This window comes from Juglans regia, chromosome 5 (genome assembly GCF_001411555.2).
Source record: "Juglans regia cultivar Chandler chromosome 5, Walnut 2.0, whole genome shotgun sequence".
Classification (NCBI taxonomy): Eukaryota; Viridiplantae; Streptophyta; class Magnoliopsida; order Fagales; family Juglandaceae; genus Juglans; species Juglans regia.
The window spans coordinates 3,069,482-3,086,567 of NC_049905.1; the positions used below are offsets into that span (position 1 = coordinate 3,069,482).

The following is a 17,086-nucleotide window of genomic DNA, read 5'->3' on the forward strand; positions in this document are numbered from 1 at the left end:
ATTCACCATATGTTCAACTGTCAAGCTTTTAGCTACAGTACATTTATCTTTATCTTTAAATTTAAAGATTTACTATTCACACTCTATAACTATTATTTTATTTATTTAAATTATTATTTCTTAATTTTGAGTCATAATATATTTAAATTAAGAAATAATAATTTAAATATTAAATTAAATTATTAATTAACATATAATTATTGTAATTGTCAAATATAAAAAAAATAAATTAAAAATATTATTATTAATAAAATAATATTATATTATTATTTTGATGAATCTAATAGTTAATCCAATGTGAGATTATGGATAGAGAAGTTTTAGATTTATGAAAAATATGTATTTCTCATCAAATTTTAAAGATAAGAATGATGAATCTAATGCTAATGCTCTCGCTCGGTTTCGTTCCCAGAATTGTTTGGCAAAACACTATCAGATACATATGAGAAAGATTTCTCAATTCTCCAATATATGAATTGTGAGAAACCGAAGCGTTAGAGGCCACCCAGAAAGAGAGAGAAAAAATTTGATACAAAATTTACCATGGATTCTAACAACTCGCGACAGAAGGTTTGAAAATCTCTCTGATCCTTGAACTTTTAATGCAATTGAAGTCGGAACCCATTTTCTTTCTTGGATCTGTAGTTACAGTTTTTGCGCGTATTTCTAGAGTTAGGGTTTTGGTTGACATTCTGCAGTGCTTGAATCATTTTGACTGTTGTGTCCTTGGATTTAGGTTTTGTAAGTCACTTGTAAAAAAAAAGGATTTAGGTTTTGTAAGTTCTTCGGGATTTGATCCCAAGCTTTGGCTAAACTTACTCGATTTTAAAAATCGAAACTTCATATTTTAAAGGATTTAGCAGTGTGTCGATTAGTGTAACCAAGGATGCAATCAAGAAAGCATGGAGATTATTCTACGCTATCTTCAGGTTCAAAGATACGTGCCCAACACCGATTAAAATTGGGTTCTGACCCGTACACTGGTATTCTCCGTGATGCGCTGGATCGGTCTCCAGTCACCGGGCAGAGTTTGAATCCTCATAGGTTAGATGGATCCAGATGGGTTGCGGGTGCAAGTCAAAGGAGTGGTTCTACTGAAAGGAGGGACTGTTCTTGGCGTTTGGGTGGTGGTGGTGGAGGTAGGAGTGACAGGATGAGATCAAAGTCGCCCCCTTTTGAGAAAGTTAAAAAAAGGGCTCAGTTCGATGAGGGTGGTGTTACCATGCTTAAGGATTATGCACTGCCTATGGAGTTGCGGCAGAGATACGAGTTGTCTGACTACACAAACGTCGGTGATGATAGCTCAAATTCAACAAATATTTATGGATATCATCATGGTAATTCTGGGATGGGTAAAGAGAAGGACTTTAGTGAAAGCAGATTGTCAACTGGTGGTGGACATGGGATGTTGGGACAGAATTCAATGTCAATGGAAGATAAATTAGCCCGTGGTTCATATCAGCTGCCTCAAGATCTAGGTCCCACCTCAAATTATGGAGAAGTTGGTGGGCATCTATCATCCTCATCACAAAATATAGTTATACGCAGGATTGAGCATGAAAGGCTTCAGTATCAGGACCCTATAACTGTGGATAAGTTACCAATCATGGGATCCTTCAAAGATGGAGAGAAACCCACGTTTCAATCAAGGGAGGCATCGTATCCTGTTGGGTCAGCATCTCACTCCAAAGATTTGGCAATCAAATCTCCTCTAAAGGATTTGGCAAGCTCCTCTTCTAGGATGATGAGGAATGAGTATTTGGGCTCTTATCAGGATGACATTCGTTTGCCTCCTACATATGAATCTTCAAGAAGCAGTGCAAAACTTATAGATCCCATAGGTTTTGATGCATATGGACAAAGTCCACTTATAGAGTCCTCTGGAGACCCTGAAACTGGACACAGGAATCTGACATATTACCAGAGAGGTGCATATGGTCCCACCAGGGCCAAGGGTGAGGATCATCCATACCAAAAACCTTGGGGAACTGCAGATGATGAACGTGGATATCAATCTGATGACTTGTACAGAATGGTTCCACCGCGTGATACGCTGGACTATGATCAAGAACAAATCAATTATGATCATAGAAATTTGTCAAGACCTAGTATAATGCATCCCGTTGCAAACATGGTTGATGATAATACTGAAGATTCTTATGGAAATGCTCGAAAGGGAATAACATCGGACCATCCTACTTTACAAAAGCAGGCTGTTTCGGACTACCCTGATATGAATAGGAGATCAAACTTATCAAAGCGAAGTGGAGAGTATTTGGGTTCTGGATATAATCATGTTGAATTTGGAAGTAGAGTGTCTCGAAATTACAAAATCTCACATTTGAGTGCATCACAGAAACATCAGGTAATGCACTCGAGACCAGATTATATGTTTGGAAAAGATGCAGGACCAAAGTTTTTGAAGGATAGGCTGCAGATTCCTCCTATTGATAAATATGATTCGGATATGCATAGACATGCTGTAAGAATGAAGAGAATGGAGGAGCTTGGCTTACGTGAACCATTAGATAGGATGCTTAAAGGAAAGAACAGTGCTGGGGAAGAATTAGGTGGGCATGATTCTAGAAGGTTCCTGTCAAAACGGAATGCACCTGGGGAGCTTCAGGATCAATATGATAGAGGTGAAGAGTGGATTGATGAAGATGCAAGTGGTTTGTATTCATCCAATGCTGTGGGAAATGACTATAATGAATACAGAGAGTCTAAGCGGAGATATGTTAGGCTAGAACATTATCAAGATTTTGTATCTGATGAATGGTTGTCATCTCAAGATTCTCTGGATCTCATGCAAAGGCATTCAAGTAGATTGTATATACATGGTGGTCGATTTACAAAGGCTCATCCAAGAACTGGTTCTTTGAGCTCTAATGACTTACACCATTTTGATAGAAGAATTGGTCTTCACAAACAGCCCAAAGTTTGGAAAAGAAATGCTGATCATAATAAGGATGTACATGAAGATTATGATGACCCTTCAGAAGATTGGGTAAGCGTCTCAGACTCTGAGCCCGCTGAGGACTCTTTGGAGTTCAAGCAACTGGTACATGAAGCCTTCCTAAAGTTCTCTAAAGTTTTGAATGGGAGCCCAGCTGTTCAAAGACGATACAAGGAGCAAGGAAAAGGTGGTAGTTTGTTCTGCATCGTATGTGGCAGAAGGTTTGTTTTCTTTTGAGTTTATCCTTTCTAAATATGGACCACCTGTTTTCATATTTTGATTCAGGAGTTCCCCATTACTTCAGCCAATGCAGTAAAGTGAGTATCTTCTAACCTTCTAGATTTTATGGTTTGGGATTTGTTGGAATTTCAAGTTTTTAACTTGGCTCCCCGCTATTTTAAGGCCTAGATTGTTTTTATCATTTAGATCTATGCATGGCGGTTGGAGCTGGATGCCAGATGGTTTAGCGGTATCAATTCCATGTTCCAAGACCTTTTGATAAACTCGCCTTTTATAGAAGTGCCTTCATAGAGCTCATTCAAGTGCTTTTTTATGTTCTTGAACTATGGTGAAAATCGGTTAAATGATTGCTACTTTCCGTTTTCCATTGTTGCTGTTCCATTGAGTGAAGGGATATTAATTGGAATAGGGTACTGATTGGAAATATGGAGCTGATCAGAACTAACTCTCACTGGATACTAGTGGGAGCCAAGGGTGTAGGGCAAAGGAATCTGAGAAACGGCAGATTTGGTTTACGGGAGAACATGCTTTGTCATGTACACTTTGATGTGGATCGTGATGGGTGTGCTCTACATTTTGAGTCACGCAAGAGGTGGTTAGCCTTGCTAATGATCGAGAAAAAAATAGACACCTGAGTTTGAAGATTAGCATGTGACATGGGACACAATAGCAGCAGCACTAGCAAGGGTACTAGTAAAAGACACTTAGGTGGATGAATTGTTTGTATGGTCTGATTTCATTGCATCTAGGTGTAATTTCTAACTTTCATCATTAACTCCTTGCTGAGGGCCTGTGCACTCCTGAGATTAGTTGAGACTTGTTCTCGGATACCAGGTGCCAATAAAAAAAAAAAAAAATCTAACTTTCATCATGCATGGTATTTATTGTCAAAGCCATTCTAACATGGTCATAAATATGGGTACTTGTAGAATTTGTATCCAAAGCCATTATGAGTCTTGCTAGATGTATATCTATGTTTTGTTTGCATGTATCCCACTATACTTCCAATTGTTTTATATATTTAATTAGGGAAATGGTCTTCATTGAATTCCTTGATAACAACTGCGGGTAATATGATCAATCTTGCAGATATTATGTTAATGCCAAAGAATGGATGAGTTCATTAACAACACCAACCACAATCCCCCCCTCTCCCCCCCCCTCCCCCGGCGGGCATCCATTTTTCCATTTTTGTTGGTTTTTGGATTTCTCTGCGGTGTTAATAGATAATATATTTCTCTTGGGTTGGGTTCACTCACTGAATGTGCATTTTAAAGAGTATGATCGGAAGCGTTGTACTCATGCATGTGGCTACACATGGAAGACTTGCGTTTTCTCAAAGAATTAGTGTCATGGACTGAGGATTTGATAAAGCCTGATTAACCAGCTCAAATCATCATGGCGTTTTTTAAAGCTCCATGGCGTTTATGTACTGATTGGAGATTGTTATGGAACAACTTTAACCTTCATATCCAATTGTATGACTGGACAAGCAGAAAATGAATGTCAGTGATCAAAGGTATAAGTCTGAGGATCAGTAGATAAGTTGCCTATGCAATAACCAAGCTTGCTCAGCTTGTACTGCCTAAAAGGCGCAAGGAATTTTCTAGGTACTTGATTATTGATCAACTGTTGATCTTATTGTCCGAAGCTTACCTGCAATGCTCTGTGTCCAGGCTTCTTGCAGTTAAGAGAGAGAGCTGCACACATGAGAAGAGGTGTGATATTACATAAATTATGTCTGCATTTGCAGATATTTTGCCCGCGCGATCTTCAAAAAAGATTTTTTTTTGGATAGGATAAAAAAAAAGAATTTTTAGTTTGGGACTCTCTGATGTCACAGATCTTTTTTGAAGTGGTAGTATAGGTGTTGACAGAAAAGAGAAGGTAAGATTGGAAAGAGGCAGCAGGCAGGAATGGGCCAAAATTAGTCTTTGGGTGTCTGAAGTTTCTGTTTGATATGGGATACGAGACCTGCACTTATTAATAGACAGTGTTTCGTGATTGAGGTAGATTTGGTCGATCCAAATATGGAAATAATGGTTCTTGAATTACCAATGTGTATTTTCTATTTATTGAAAAATTGTTAGTTGAATTTTTAGTTACTATCATTGGTTTACTTCTGCAAGCTCCCTTGGCAGTGGGATTATTTGTTAATTTTTATCTGCCAGCCTGTTTGAAGATTTTGAGTGGTATCTTTTTTCTTTCTTCCTTGAATACTATAGAACATATAAGCGTCTAGTCTCATTGTATAGCCATTCATTTTTTGTTTTCATTATTGATAGCTGCTCTGAACTCACTTGTTGACTTAGATATACTGCTTGTCTGTTCTCTATTACATACTTAATCTCACGATAATAATATGGAAACATATATACAGTAGGCAAATTATCTAATGGTATTTATAGAAGGCATACCCATAATGTATTTGGTGTTCTTTGTAGTTGTTGGCTAAAATGTATTTGGTGCATCATATTTGTCTTTTCAATGCTGTAATTAATAATGCTAACACAGTGCACTTTTTTGTTTATATAATCTGTTCTGTTACAGCGTCTCAAAGGAGTTCATGGACACTCAACGCTTGGTAACACATGCCTTCATGTCTCGCAAGGTTGGGCTGAGAGCACAACACCTGGGTCTTCACAAAGCAATATGTGTGTTGTTGGGGTGGAATACTGTTGTTCCCCATGATACCATTACATGGGTTCCTCAGGTCTTATCCAATGCAGAAGCTTTGGCTCAGAAAGAGGATTTGATACTCTGGCCTCCTGTGATTATCATCCACAACATATCTTTGTCAGACAACAATCCAGGAAAGTGGAAGGTTATCACCGTTGAGGAGATTGAGTCTTTTCTAAGAAGTGAGTGATTCGTAGGATTTATCCTTTAATATAAAATTGGTCGAAAATCAAATTTGAGTAGATTAAAAGCTATGCCTTGGGAGTGTCTATTTTGTCTAAGTTTGACCATAAAAAATAAATCAAATAAAATCGAGAGATATTCTTAAATACAAGGCCAGTAGCCATTTGTTGTATTGAATTGTTAATATACTTAATTTTCAATGACTCTCCTTCTTGTGGCAGGGAAAGGTTTTGTAACGGGAAGAATCAAGATGTGCCTGGGAAAGCCTGCGGATCAAAGTGTTATGGTTGTAAAGTTCTTGGGCACTTTCACTGGGCTGGGAGATTCAGAGAGGCTTCATAAATATTTTGCTGAAAATAAGCACGGAAGAGTTGATTTTGTGCAACTAACATCCAACAATAGCAACAGTTGGGATGCAGGAATGCAGGCAGACAAGGCGGAGGAACATATTCTGTATGGGTACATGGGTATTGCAGAGGACTTGGACAAAGTAGATTTCAATACAAGGAAGTCGAATTGTATTAAGAGTAAGCAGGAGATTCAGGACCTGGCAAATGCTCCTCTTAGACCTGCACCTGATGAGAGGTAGCTGTCCACGTATAACTTGTTTATGCATGGTGCTATAGTTTAATTTTCGCCTCACGAAAACGAACACGTGGTGCTATTATCTTATCACGAGATGACATGTCATTAAAAATTAGTACTTATGCAAACTGTTTTAATGGCATGACATTGTAGTATTGGATGAGAGTACCGCATCATCCATCACTCATTGTGTAAAACAGATGTTGCCATAAAAACTTGTTTCCATTATAGAAGTCTGAAGATCTTGATTCGACATCGTGATTCAAATCAATTTGCCCCATGTGTAGCTTTGCTGCTAACAATGATGATTCTCCTTAATTAAGGTCTATCTTGATGGCTATGTGATGGCATCCTTTTGAATATTGTTTCAAAGTTTTGGAAAAAAAAAAAAAAAACTGTTACCCTGGTCTGATAACCTATATGAATGCAGGGTCCGGATCATAGTTTTACATGAATTCGAGGACTAATTATGCAATTGCTGTGGTTCATAAAACATTTAAGGAAATTACCATGTATGTCTGTGGGGAACATTAATAATGCAACATGGATATTGCAACGGGTAATTCAGATCTCCATCTCCTGTCTGGATTGTATTCCCTTGCTCGGATTGCAGGGAATACAACGGCCCTTGATATTGAGGAGAGGTTTGGATAATGAGTTGAGATGAGATAAATGTTAAAAGTTGAATAAAAATATTATTAGAATATTATTTTTATTTTGGGATTTGAATAAGTTGAATTGTTTATTATATTTTTCATGGGAGTTTGAAAAAATTGTAATGATTAGATGAGATGAGATACCCTTCAACCCAAACAAGGCAATTGCTTCATAGTTGTTAGTGAATTCAGAGTCTTGAGACGTTTATTTTCTATTTAAAATTTAAAATTTTGCTTTATTCTTGTTTAGATATATTATCAATACTTCATTATATATTTTACTAAATAAAATTGGATAATATATGCAATTAAAGTTTAAGTTATGAAATATAAAATAATATAATTAATTAAGTTCGAGGTAGTAGAGCATTTTGGTTTCAATAACATATATATATATATATATATATATATATATATTTTGGTTTTCCAAACTCATATTTTTGGTTACAAGGATTAATAAATGTTATTAAATTTTATTTAGACACATAAAAAGCTCTTGGACTCCCTCTCAACTTGAGCAAAATTTATTTAATATATTTAGTAACCTATAATATATATTTTTTATTTAATATATTTAGTTATTTCTACACATTTTGCAAATATGTGGCTGGAACTTGGAACTGGTAAAAAAACCGAACGAGGAACAATATCGATTCCCTCTATGCATGCATGCATGGTCGGAACTACTAGGAAATTCTAATCCCAAGTTAGACAATATGTATATTAATGCAAATCCTGACATCCAATTGGAGATCATGTCCAATGTGTTTGATGAATTGGCAGGATTCGATCCAAGCTAGAGACTCTTGAGAATTTGTCCGTTAAGAATTTCAGTTTCTTGAAATATATTTGAAAAGAAAGATTAAATAACAATAAATGAAAACACCCTACAAATAAAATCTTGCATGCAAAATCTCACGAGTGCTGAAACTTCACTCTCTTTTTATCTCCTTTGGAAGTTGAGGAACTTGATGCCATAGGCAAAGACAAAGAAGAAAAGGAGGGAAAAGCCAATATGGGCAGCAGCAACCGCTCCAAGGAAGTCATGATCAAAACCCAAGTGCTTCTTTAGGTAGTCCTTCACTTGAATATCAGCTTCTCCAGGTACCTCAATCAGAGTTGTCTTGTCTCCCACCTGAGAAGTTACAAGGCCGTAGAGTGTCCAAGCCACTGGAGAAGCCCAGTAATACCACCTCCACCATATTGGAATTTGCTGAAGATGTAAAGCCGTTTGATTTCAGTCTTCTTTCTATGCAAAGCACTTGAAATCATATCATGATCATGAATGGTGCATGAGGAACAAGATGAGAATTTCAAGCACAGATTCCCATCCCATACCATGTGGAATATATATATGTTTTTCCCTTGGCGTTTGAATAAGCAGGTTGTTCTTCATAACATGCCTCAGTTTTAAATGTTGAAGTGTTTTGGGCAATTTTTATGTCTCTATCTCAATCAGTTAGTTTAATGTTTTGATAAGCAAAGAAATCAAATATCATGCAAATCAAATCCTGTCGTGTCAGCAATGTGGTGTGTGTCCTCATAAGTAAAACTCGAAAACAAATGTGCTTCTGTGGACTATACTCATTTAAGTCGATATATCATACTCACCTTCCTTGGGATGAGGAAACCAGAGAACAGGTTCCAGAAGTTCAGGAAGAAGGACATAACAATGGCAGCAATTTGGTAGCTGGGAGTGAGAGCTTGAATCATCATCCCGTAGAAGGTGAAGTATACAAAGCACATTAATATGAAGAAGTAAAACCAAAAGAATTTATCTGCTTTCCAATCGAATCCGATCATCGAGTAAAGGATAAGAGTGTAGACAAAAGTTTGGACGATAAGGTATAATGTCTCCACAGCCACCTGTTGGAAATCAGATATAAATGCTCATTATTTTTACTGCAAATCAGTCTTCCACAGTTTTTGTTTCATTTACTTGGGGTTGTAAACTCATTATTCTTACATGATATAACGACTTTCTTTTACCTGACCAAATGCATACGGCAAGGCCGAGTACATTCCTGCTGCTCTTTCACGGTAGAAGACTGTCCTTTCAATTGCCACAACAGACTGCACTGTAGAAGAGTTGATGCCTCCAAGGAAAACAACCGCTGCAAACATTGCTCCCAGCAGATTCAGCAGGTCTTGTTCTCTTTTCCTGTTCACACCAATAGTTTAAAATAACTCAATAAGCTTTAGAGATAAAATCTTTGCCGAAAAGGCACAGAGATAGTTCACTTGATGGCGTATTCCAACTAACAAAAACGTACTTGTTGATGTTTATGGAACTATGTAAGATCCTACTGTATGGCTAGCTTTGATCAAATTAGTAGCTTTCTTGGACAACTATATTTTCCTAGTGCCTTCTCAATATATAAGATAACATGAATATTTTCCTAGTGCCTTCTCAATATATAAGATAACATGAATAATTTCATTTAATTTCACCTACCACATGGATTACTAATATTATCTTTACAAAGGCAAATAAGAACTTTTAAGACTTACGTCTGATGATGTCCTTTGTTCCAGAATACAAGTCCAAATATAATACCAGTAACTATTGTCAACAAGAAACGGATTGCATTGTATTGAGGGTTCCTCCAATAGGACCAATATTGCTTCCCGAAACAAGCGTTGCATTGAGAAGTAAAGGATTGGGAATATTTGGTGGGGAAGTAAAGTTCTGCTGATCCTGGTGATGGAGTACTCAGCTCTTGGATGAGTTCTTGATTCCTCCTGCGTAAGTGAATTAATAGATGAAAACACAATATGGTTGAAAGATAAAATCTCAAATTGAAATAGGTGACGAGGGCAGGAATCGTTGCGAAATTTGGATGTTCTCCTTACTTGTACAGATCAGAGTTGGCATAGATTTCTGCAAAATCCACATCATGTTGAACCTCCACAGCAGGAGAACTGACTTCTAGCATCCATGTAGCAGGATTATGGCCCTCTTTGATCTTAGGAACATATGGGAAAGCCTACAATGGTAATAGATATTAGTTTGTGACTTGGATTCCTAAGAGTGATAATTTTGATAGCCTGAAATGTTTATTGACTGCTACCATTTTATAAACGAGTGTAGGATGAGATAATCACCTCAAAGTATTCTACAAGCTTGTGAGACTGGTGACCAAGGGGTCCAGCATAAATGACTTGTCCACCCCTTTTCATCAACAAAAGCTGGGCACAGGTTTATTTAAAATTGAGAAGTGTTCAGAGGATTTTGAACAATCAAACAAACAGGTTGAAGTGCAAAATGTTGATATTATCTCAAATACCTCATTGAATGCTTCAAAAATGTCAATGCTTGGCTGGTGAATTGTGCAGACAACTGTTCGCCCTGTATCCACTGTATTTCTCACCGTACGCATAACAATTGCTGCAGCTCTAGCATCAAGGCCTGATGTTGGCTCATCCATGAAGATGATGGAAGGATTGGCAACCAATTCCACGGCTATGGTGAGTCTCTTTCTCTGTTCAGGGGACTGACCATCTACTCCTGGGAGGCCAACTAAAGAATTCCTCAATGGGTTTAGCTCAACCAAATCCATAACTTCCTCAACAAACATCTACAGCACAAATAGTGAATGCACAATCACTGGGCAGCAACATACAATCAGGCACATATTTGCAATTGAAAAGGCATCTTTCATATGAAGAATAAACTTTAAAAGGTTGGACATATAAGTATTTTAAGCTGAGATTAGAAGGATGAAAGTGTCAAGTTTGTGTTCATCTTAGCAAAGGTAAATTGACCTATCAAATTGTGCAGAAAATAAAACGAGTTCATTGAGGAAATACATTCAGGGGTAATCAGAGAAATAAATGTTGAAGATGAAGTAGACACAACAGCTTACAAAATGAAGGAAATTAGATTTAGGACAAAGCAAACTTGCCTTTCGTGTTTCCTTGTCGACCTCCTTGGCAAGACGCAGCCAGGCAGAGTACAGAAGAGATTCATAGACGGTAACATGGGGTGAATGGATATCGTTCTGTTCACAATAACCGCTGACCCGAGCAAAAGTTGCTTGGTTCTTTGGATAACCAGATATGCTGATACTTCCTTCAGTGTACCCTCCAGTTTTTCTCCCTGCTAGCACATCCATCAATGTGGTCTTTCCAGCACCACTTACACCAACCAATGCTGTTAGAACACCAGGCCTGAAAGCACCACTAACATCTCGTAACAGCTGGAGACGAGTTTCTTCCACTCCTTCACTCTTCATTTCCTGTTGAAGAAACTGTGTTCAGCATCCAGATTTGAAAACAAAGAAAAGGTTCATCGGTTTATGAATTTCTCTTATATTTCAAGATGCTACCCTGATATTATGCATAATTTTCTATACGTGAATTATTAAGGTAACAGTCACAATGAAGTTGTTCATCTCTTTCACAGAATGACAATATCTTGACAAGGTAAGAAGTTGAGATTTTTATTAATTTTTTGGATATTGCTCAAATAAATTATGGTCTCTCAATCAATCGTAAAAGAAAATTCAGCTTTTATAATTTATTTTCCCTCACTTCATCTTCCTCCCCAATAAGGTGATCCTGCAAGATGGAAAGAGAAATGTGGGAAAAGGGACTTACAGCGGGCATATCGACATAGTAGTTTACATGACTAAATGCAAGTGACAAGGGCTGGAAAGGCAACACCATTCCCCTTCTAACGGGTGCTTGCACTGCAGAAGTACCAATTGTGGAGTCTGGAGTGTTATTCCCCGTCATTTCAAATGTTATCATCATTAAAAGTGATTACAAGTTTTTCTCCCTTTTAATTATTTACGAGTAGAACTGTAAGTTCTGGTACCTTCAAACAGTGGAGAAGTTGAAGCTGTACTCATTTCCGTGGTCATTATTCTATGCTGGCCATTAGATGGCTGCTTTCCACTCTTCCTCTTATCATCCTCCTCGACAATGACAGATTTAGAATCTCCTAAAGCTGCATTTGATTTTCAAAGCAATGTCAGGTACATATTTCATTGCAATCTAAATGGAGATTAGCATGAGAAGTAATTGCTTACGATTTAAAAATGTGAGTGCTAGTATAAAACAGATGTTGAATAGCAGAGAAAACCCAAGGAGTGCCCCAACACAGATCCAGAACCAATAGTCATCTTTAAACATGCCCCTGGCCCTGAGAAGAACCTTTCCCACAGTAGGTTCAGGAACATTTGGGTCGGGATTGGGCTGTTAAAAAGAAAAATGTAAGTTAATAAATGAAGGTAGTTTTAATGGGAAAAATCATTATTTTGCAAATCCTTTTGGAGATCTTACCGCACTCCATCTTTCATCGAGAAACTCATTCATGACTATGGCATTCTGTCCATACATCATGGGAGAAACATAGTAACCCCATTTCATCCAAGGTTGAATGTCATCTAAACAAAGAGTAGGAGTTAGTTGTTTCCTTATCTCAAATATAGAACCCAGGCATGAGGATCTGAGCACCTTTCCACACATGTACAGAATCACCTCAGTTGAGCACTAAGGACTTGTATAACTAAAAGATTAAAATACTGACCTTTGGCAACAATAAATCCCCCGAGGACAAAAATGGACAGCAATGAGAAGGTACCAATTGTATTTGCCACAACTTGTGTTCTTCCAAGTGCTGCAATAAAGCGGAAGAGTGATAGGGCCATCTGATGGACACTGAAGAATGCCAATAACTGACGAAAAAACCTATAGAATTCCAACAAGTAACCAGGTAAGCAATTCCATGCAGGGGAATTCTACTCATTTATCTTAAAGAATGTTAAGTGCATGCACGTACCTACTAGCAGCAGGAGCAAACCCAACAGTGTAATATGTGAGGCAGATCCATATTCCTGACTCCATCAATGAGAGGGGAATCCTGAGGAGCCAAATTGGCAACGCAAAAGCCCATGATGGATAGAACAAGAAATCCCGCTGCTTAAAAAATACAGGAAGCCTAAAAATAGTCAATGCAAGTTCCGCCACTCCATTAAACATCACGTTGGTGAGACTGAAGAACATTGCACCATAAAATTTCCCTCCATCTTCTATTCGACCATGCTTCATTTCTGTTCTCAAGAACACTGTCATGGCAATAATTGACATGATGGTGATCTGGGTTGTCTTGAATATATATACAAAAGAGTTGCGCTTCATCAATAGCCACTCTCTTGCAAGGCATGCCTTGAAGAGTTCCCAGTTCGAGATTCCATACTTCTCTTTTACTAATGCAGCTGGATGGGCTTTGGACCGATCGTAGGGAATTCCAAGCTCTTCAGAGATTTTCTGGCCAATGTGAAAATTTTGGAAGCAACTTACGAATTCAGGGACACTGATATATCGGTAAGGCTCATTCTTTTTGTACCAGTACTGCTCCTGGTCCTTTTTTGATGTAATCTCTTGCAAGAAGTCTGCAACTCCTTTCCTTTCTGGGCACTTGAAGCCTACATTTTCAAAAAACTGAAGAACATTGTCACGTGGACCTTGATAAACAATCTGACCCTCTGAAAGTAAGATAATGTCATCAAAAAGATCAAAGGTTTCAGGCGCAGGTTGCAGAAGAGATATTATCATTGTCACGTCCATGATATGAACCATCTGTCTCATAAACCTGACAATTTGGAAAGTTGTGGAACTGTCCAGACCATTTGATATTTCATCCATGAAAAGGGCCTTTGCCGGTCCAGCCAGCATTTCTCCTACATTCAGTATAATCATTATAAAAAACTGTTTGGTCTAAGGCAAAAAGTACTGCCACTTAAATTTTTATATGCAATACCTGTAGTAACACGCTTCTTTTGTCCACCTGATATGCCCCTTCTCATATCATCGCCCACCAAAATGTCAGAACAGATATCCAATCCAAGAATCTGCAATTCATATTTTTAAAAGTTAGATAAGAAAAATCCTTAGGAGCTTGGTTTTAGGATTTTTGTTGTTACTCCCCATGTTCCCTTTGTATATTGTATTCATCTATCTGTCGTAAGCGAGTGTTATGAATAAAATTAAGTAGCGTCATCCTTATAGAAAATGAAAGGTCAGTTATCATTAAGGCAACATACCTTGAGAATATAGTCTGTAACAAGACTTGCTTCTTCGCCTGTCATTGCTGTTGCTTTCATGAACGCATCTATCTCAGGATCTGGTTTGATTCGTGCATGTTTTTCCCGTCTTGATAATTCTGCCAGCATCTCGTACCTGGTTCCAACTCCCAAGCAACGTCCCGAAAAATCCAATGTCTCCCTGACCGTCATTTCACCATGATGAAGATCTTGTTGGCTAATATAAGCACATGTTCTCTGAGGAACGAATTCTGACAATTCATGACCACAGTATGTGACTCTGCCTGATACCTGTGCATAGTAAGTTGTCAATGACAGGGTTAGGATTTCAGAATACAAGACAAATGGTTATAAAATTATTCAGGATTTAGCAGATATTTACTGAAGTCTGTTGTGGAAGAGCTCACAAATCAAACAGTAGTTATAGAATTAAGAAACATTATGGGGCATATTTGAAAGAAATGAATAATACTTCAGGAACTTTTGGGGCAATTTCCAAACAAAATTAAACAAACCCATATGACAAAATCGCATATAAGTGTAAATAATTATGAACAATTCAAGACATAGAAGTTTTTGGCAGACATGTCCTGGTGAGATGAGAGGAGGAAATGACACACCCTGAGATCCTTGTCCCTCTTCCCAGCAAGTGCCTGCAGCAAAGTCGTTTTCCCTGATCCGGGAGGTCCCAGAAGCAGCGTCATTCTGAACAAAAGCCAGTAAATTAATCAACGAAACACACACCATAAATCAATAACTCTGATATATATAAGTTTGCAAGAATCCAATACCTCGATGGCTTCACTATTCCACTCACATCTTGTAGAATTTGGACAACCCTTTTCTTTGATGGGAAAAGCTTGAGTACCCCAAGAAGAGCCTATTATCACAAAAAATTATAAACCAAACCATTCGTCAGTAAATATACCAAACTGTCGAGCAAATTGAAGCAATATTTTCTCTTTGACAAATTGACATGAACAGTTTTGAACATTCTCTCTGCAAAGCGAAATTATATCCAATAATTCTTGCTGCATATCCCAGTCTAAGACCCAAACTGTCAATTTATATAAAACCAAAATTAAAACTCAAACCAATTTACTTTTTGAAAAAAATCAATATCCAGAAAAAAAGAAAAAAGAAAAAAAGACAAATATCTCGCCATTGTGTATATACCGAGTTGTGAAACCATTCTTAGAGATCCTTTCCACAGTAAAAGTAAGAAGGAAGAAGAGAGAGAGAGAGAGAGAGAGAGAGAGAGAGCGGTAATTGTTCTCAGATTTTGGAAAAGAGAGGACACAAGCAAAGCTGGACTATGGAGGATAGAAAACTTTGTTCTATAATCCCCACTGGATTGAAAGCTAAAATATTACCGAACAAAGAAAATATAATATATGGGAGGAAAAAATACCTCAATTGAATTCAAGGTTGAGTTGAGCAGAGTTGGGAGTGCCCTGGTCCCAACGTACGCATCTCCTTCAATGGATACATGCTCAAACCGGATTTCAATGGTTGGAATCTCAATTCCCACCCTGAAGCAAATAACCAAAAGATCTTAAGAAAATAACAAATCCAAACCAACAAAGCCAAGAAAAAAAAAAAGGAAACAAAGATAAACATGATAGAAAAATACACAACCAAAAGTACCATAGCCTACTCCAGTCTCACCTGTCAGTCCTGTTTCTAAGCCTACGAAGAAACTTCTCATTATCATCTTCAACAACTTTGAGTATACTCTCAATGATATTCTTCTTGTCCTGCATCCGAAGTTTGGTAACATCAACCTCTTCATAACCAACTCTCCCATCATCCAAAACCTGCTTCAGAAATCCCTTCCTCAACCTGTCATACGTGGGAAGCCGGTCTAAAGCTGCCCACTTCAGCTCCTCTTCGTCATCTCCCCTAGTACCACTCCTCTGAAACACATCCGGTTGTCCCGTCCAAGCCTCGCGGAAGCTCGCCGAGAAGCTTTTCTTGCTAGCCGACCGGGAACTCGCTCGCCGGCTCATGGACACCGCAAGCCCATCGCCGTGCAAAGCAGCCGTCATGATGAGACACTTATCACTTCCCAATACACACAAGAAATTTGTGCTAGCTCCTACAGAATCTAGCGCCTCAACAAAAAAGTTCAAAAAAAAGTTCAACGTGATAAGCATGCAAATGTTGAATACCTTGTAAACTGTGTGCTGCTGAATTATTAGAGGATATGTATGGAAATGAAAGAACGCGGTTTTTGGTGAATTCAGAGGTGGGTTTGGGCATGGGATTATGTAGGAGAGGAAGATGAGAAGGAAGAGTACGTAGGGTGGTGACAGAAATGGGTATTAGAGAGTTGAGAGAAGTCGAAAGGTTCTTTTGCACGAAATGAAGCGACTTTTTGTTTTAAATAGCCTGGGCGAAAGGATCCGAATATTTTTCCGATGCAGACTCAGACGGCTTTGCTTAAAGAGGACAACCTTATACACTTTCCATTCTTAAATCTTCCACTACGAACTAATCTGTAATTTGAATGTATTTTCCATCTTTCCAATAAACCAGAAAAAATCACATGATCATGAGTATGCAATTTTCCAAATTTATGATATATTGCTCGACAAATTTTGCCCTTTAAATTGCAGACAGTAATGGCTCGTTTGTTTTCAGAGATGAAATTAAAGTTAAATAGTTGAATAAAGTATTGTTAGAATATATTTTTTAATATTATTTTTATTTTGAGATTTGAAAAAGTTGAATTGTTT

The 17,086-nt window shown here is 37.8% G+C and overlaps 2 protein-coding genes across 3 annotated transcripts; one reads left to right on the forward strand and one right to left on the reverse strand.

Moving 5' to 3' along the window:
• Window positions 1-373: 373 nt before the first annotated feature.
• LOC108984249 lies at window positions 374-6,914 on the forward strand. The gene is made up of 3 exons (XM_018956143.2): window positions 374-3,177; window positions 5,747-6,057; window positions 6,280-6,914. The coding sequence occupies exons 1-3, from the start codon at window positions 887-889 to the stop codon at window positions 6,645-6,647; spliced, it is 2,970 nt and encodes a 989-aa protein (XP_018811688.2). The 5' UTR covers window positions 374-886; the 3' UTR covers window positions 6,648-6,914.
• A 1,198-nt stretch (window positions 6,915-8,112) lies between these two features.
• On the reverse strand, window positions 8,113-16,676 carry LOC108984248 (pleiotropic drug resistance protein 2-like). 2 transcript variants are annotated; one of them, XM_018956142.2, is made up of 20 exons: window positions 16,017-16,676; window positions 15,760-15,880; window positions 15,140-15,228; window positions 14,969-15,053; window positions 14,349-14,639; window positions 14,066-14,156; window positions 13,085-13,985; window positions 12,833-12,993; window positions 12,586-12,689; window positions 12,333-12,498; window positions 12,119-12,250; window positions 11,899-11,990; window positions 11,205-11,537; window positions 10,587-10,877; window positions 10,405-10,488; window positions 10,153-10,286; window positions 9,811-10,041; window positions 9,289-9,460; window positions 8,911-9,165; window positions 8,113-8,512 (listed from the first exon to the last, which is right to left on the reverse strand). In XM_018956142.2, the coding sequence occupies exons 1-20, from the start codon at window positions 16,502-16,504 to the stop codon at window positions 8,243-8,245; spliced, it is 4,491 nt and encodes a 1,496-aa protein (XP_018811687.1). In that variant the 5' UTR covers window positions 16,505-16,676; the 3' UTR covers window positions 8,113-8,242. The 2 variants fall into 2 exon arrangements, with proteins under 2 accessions (XP_018811687.1, XP_018811686.1); XM_018956141.2 differs by having other exon boundaries at window positions 11,899-12,014.
• Between the last annotated feature and the right edge of the window lie 410 nt (window positions 16,677-17,086).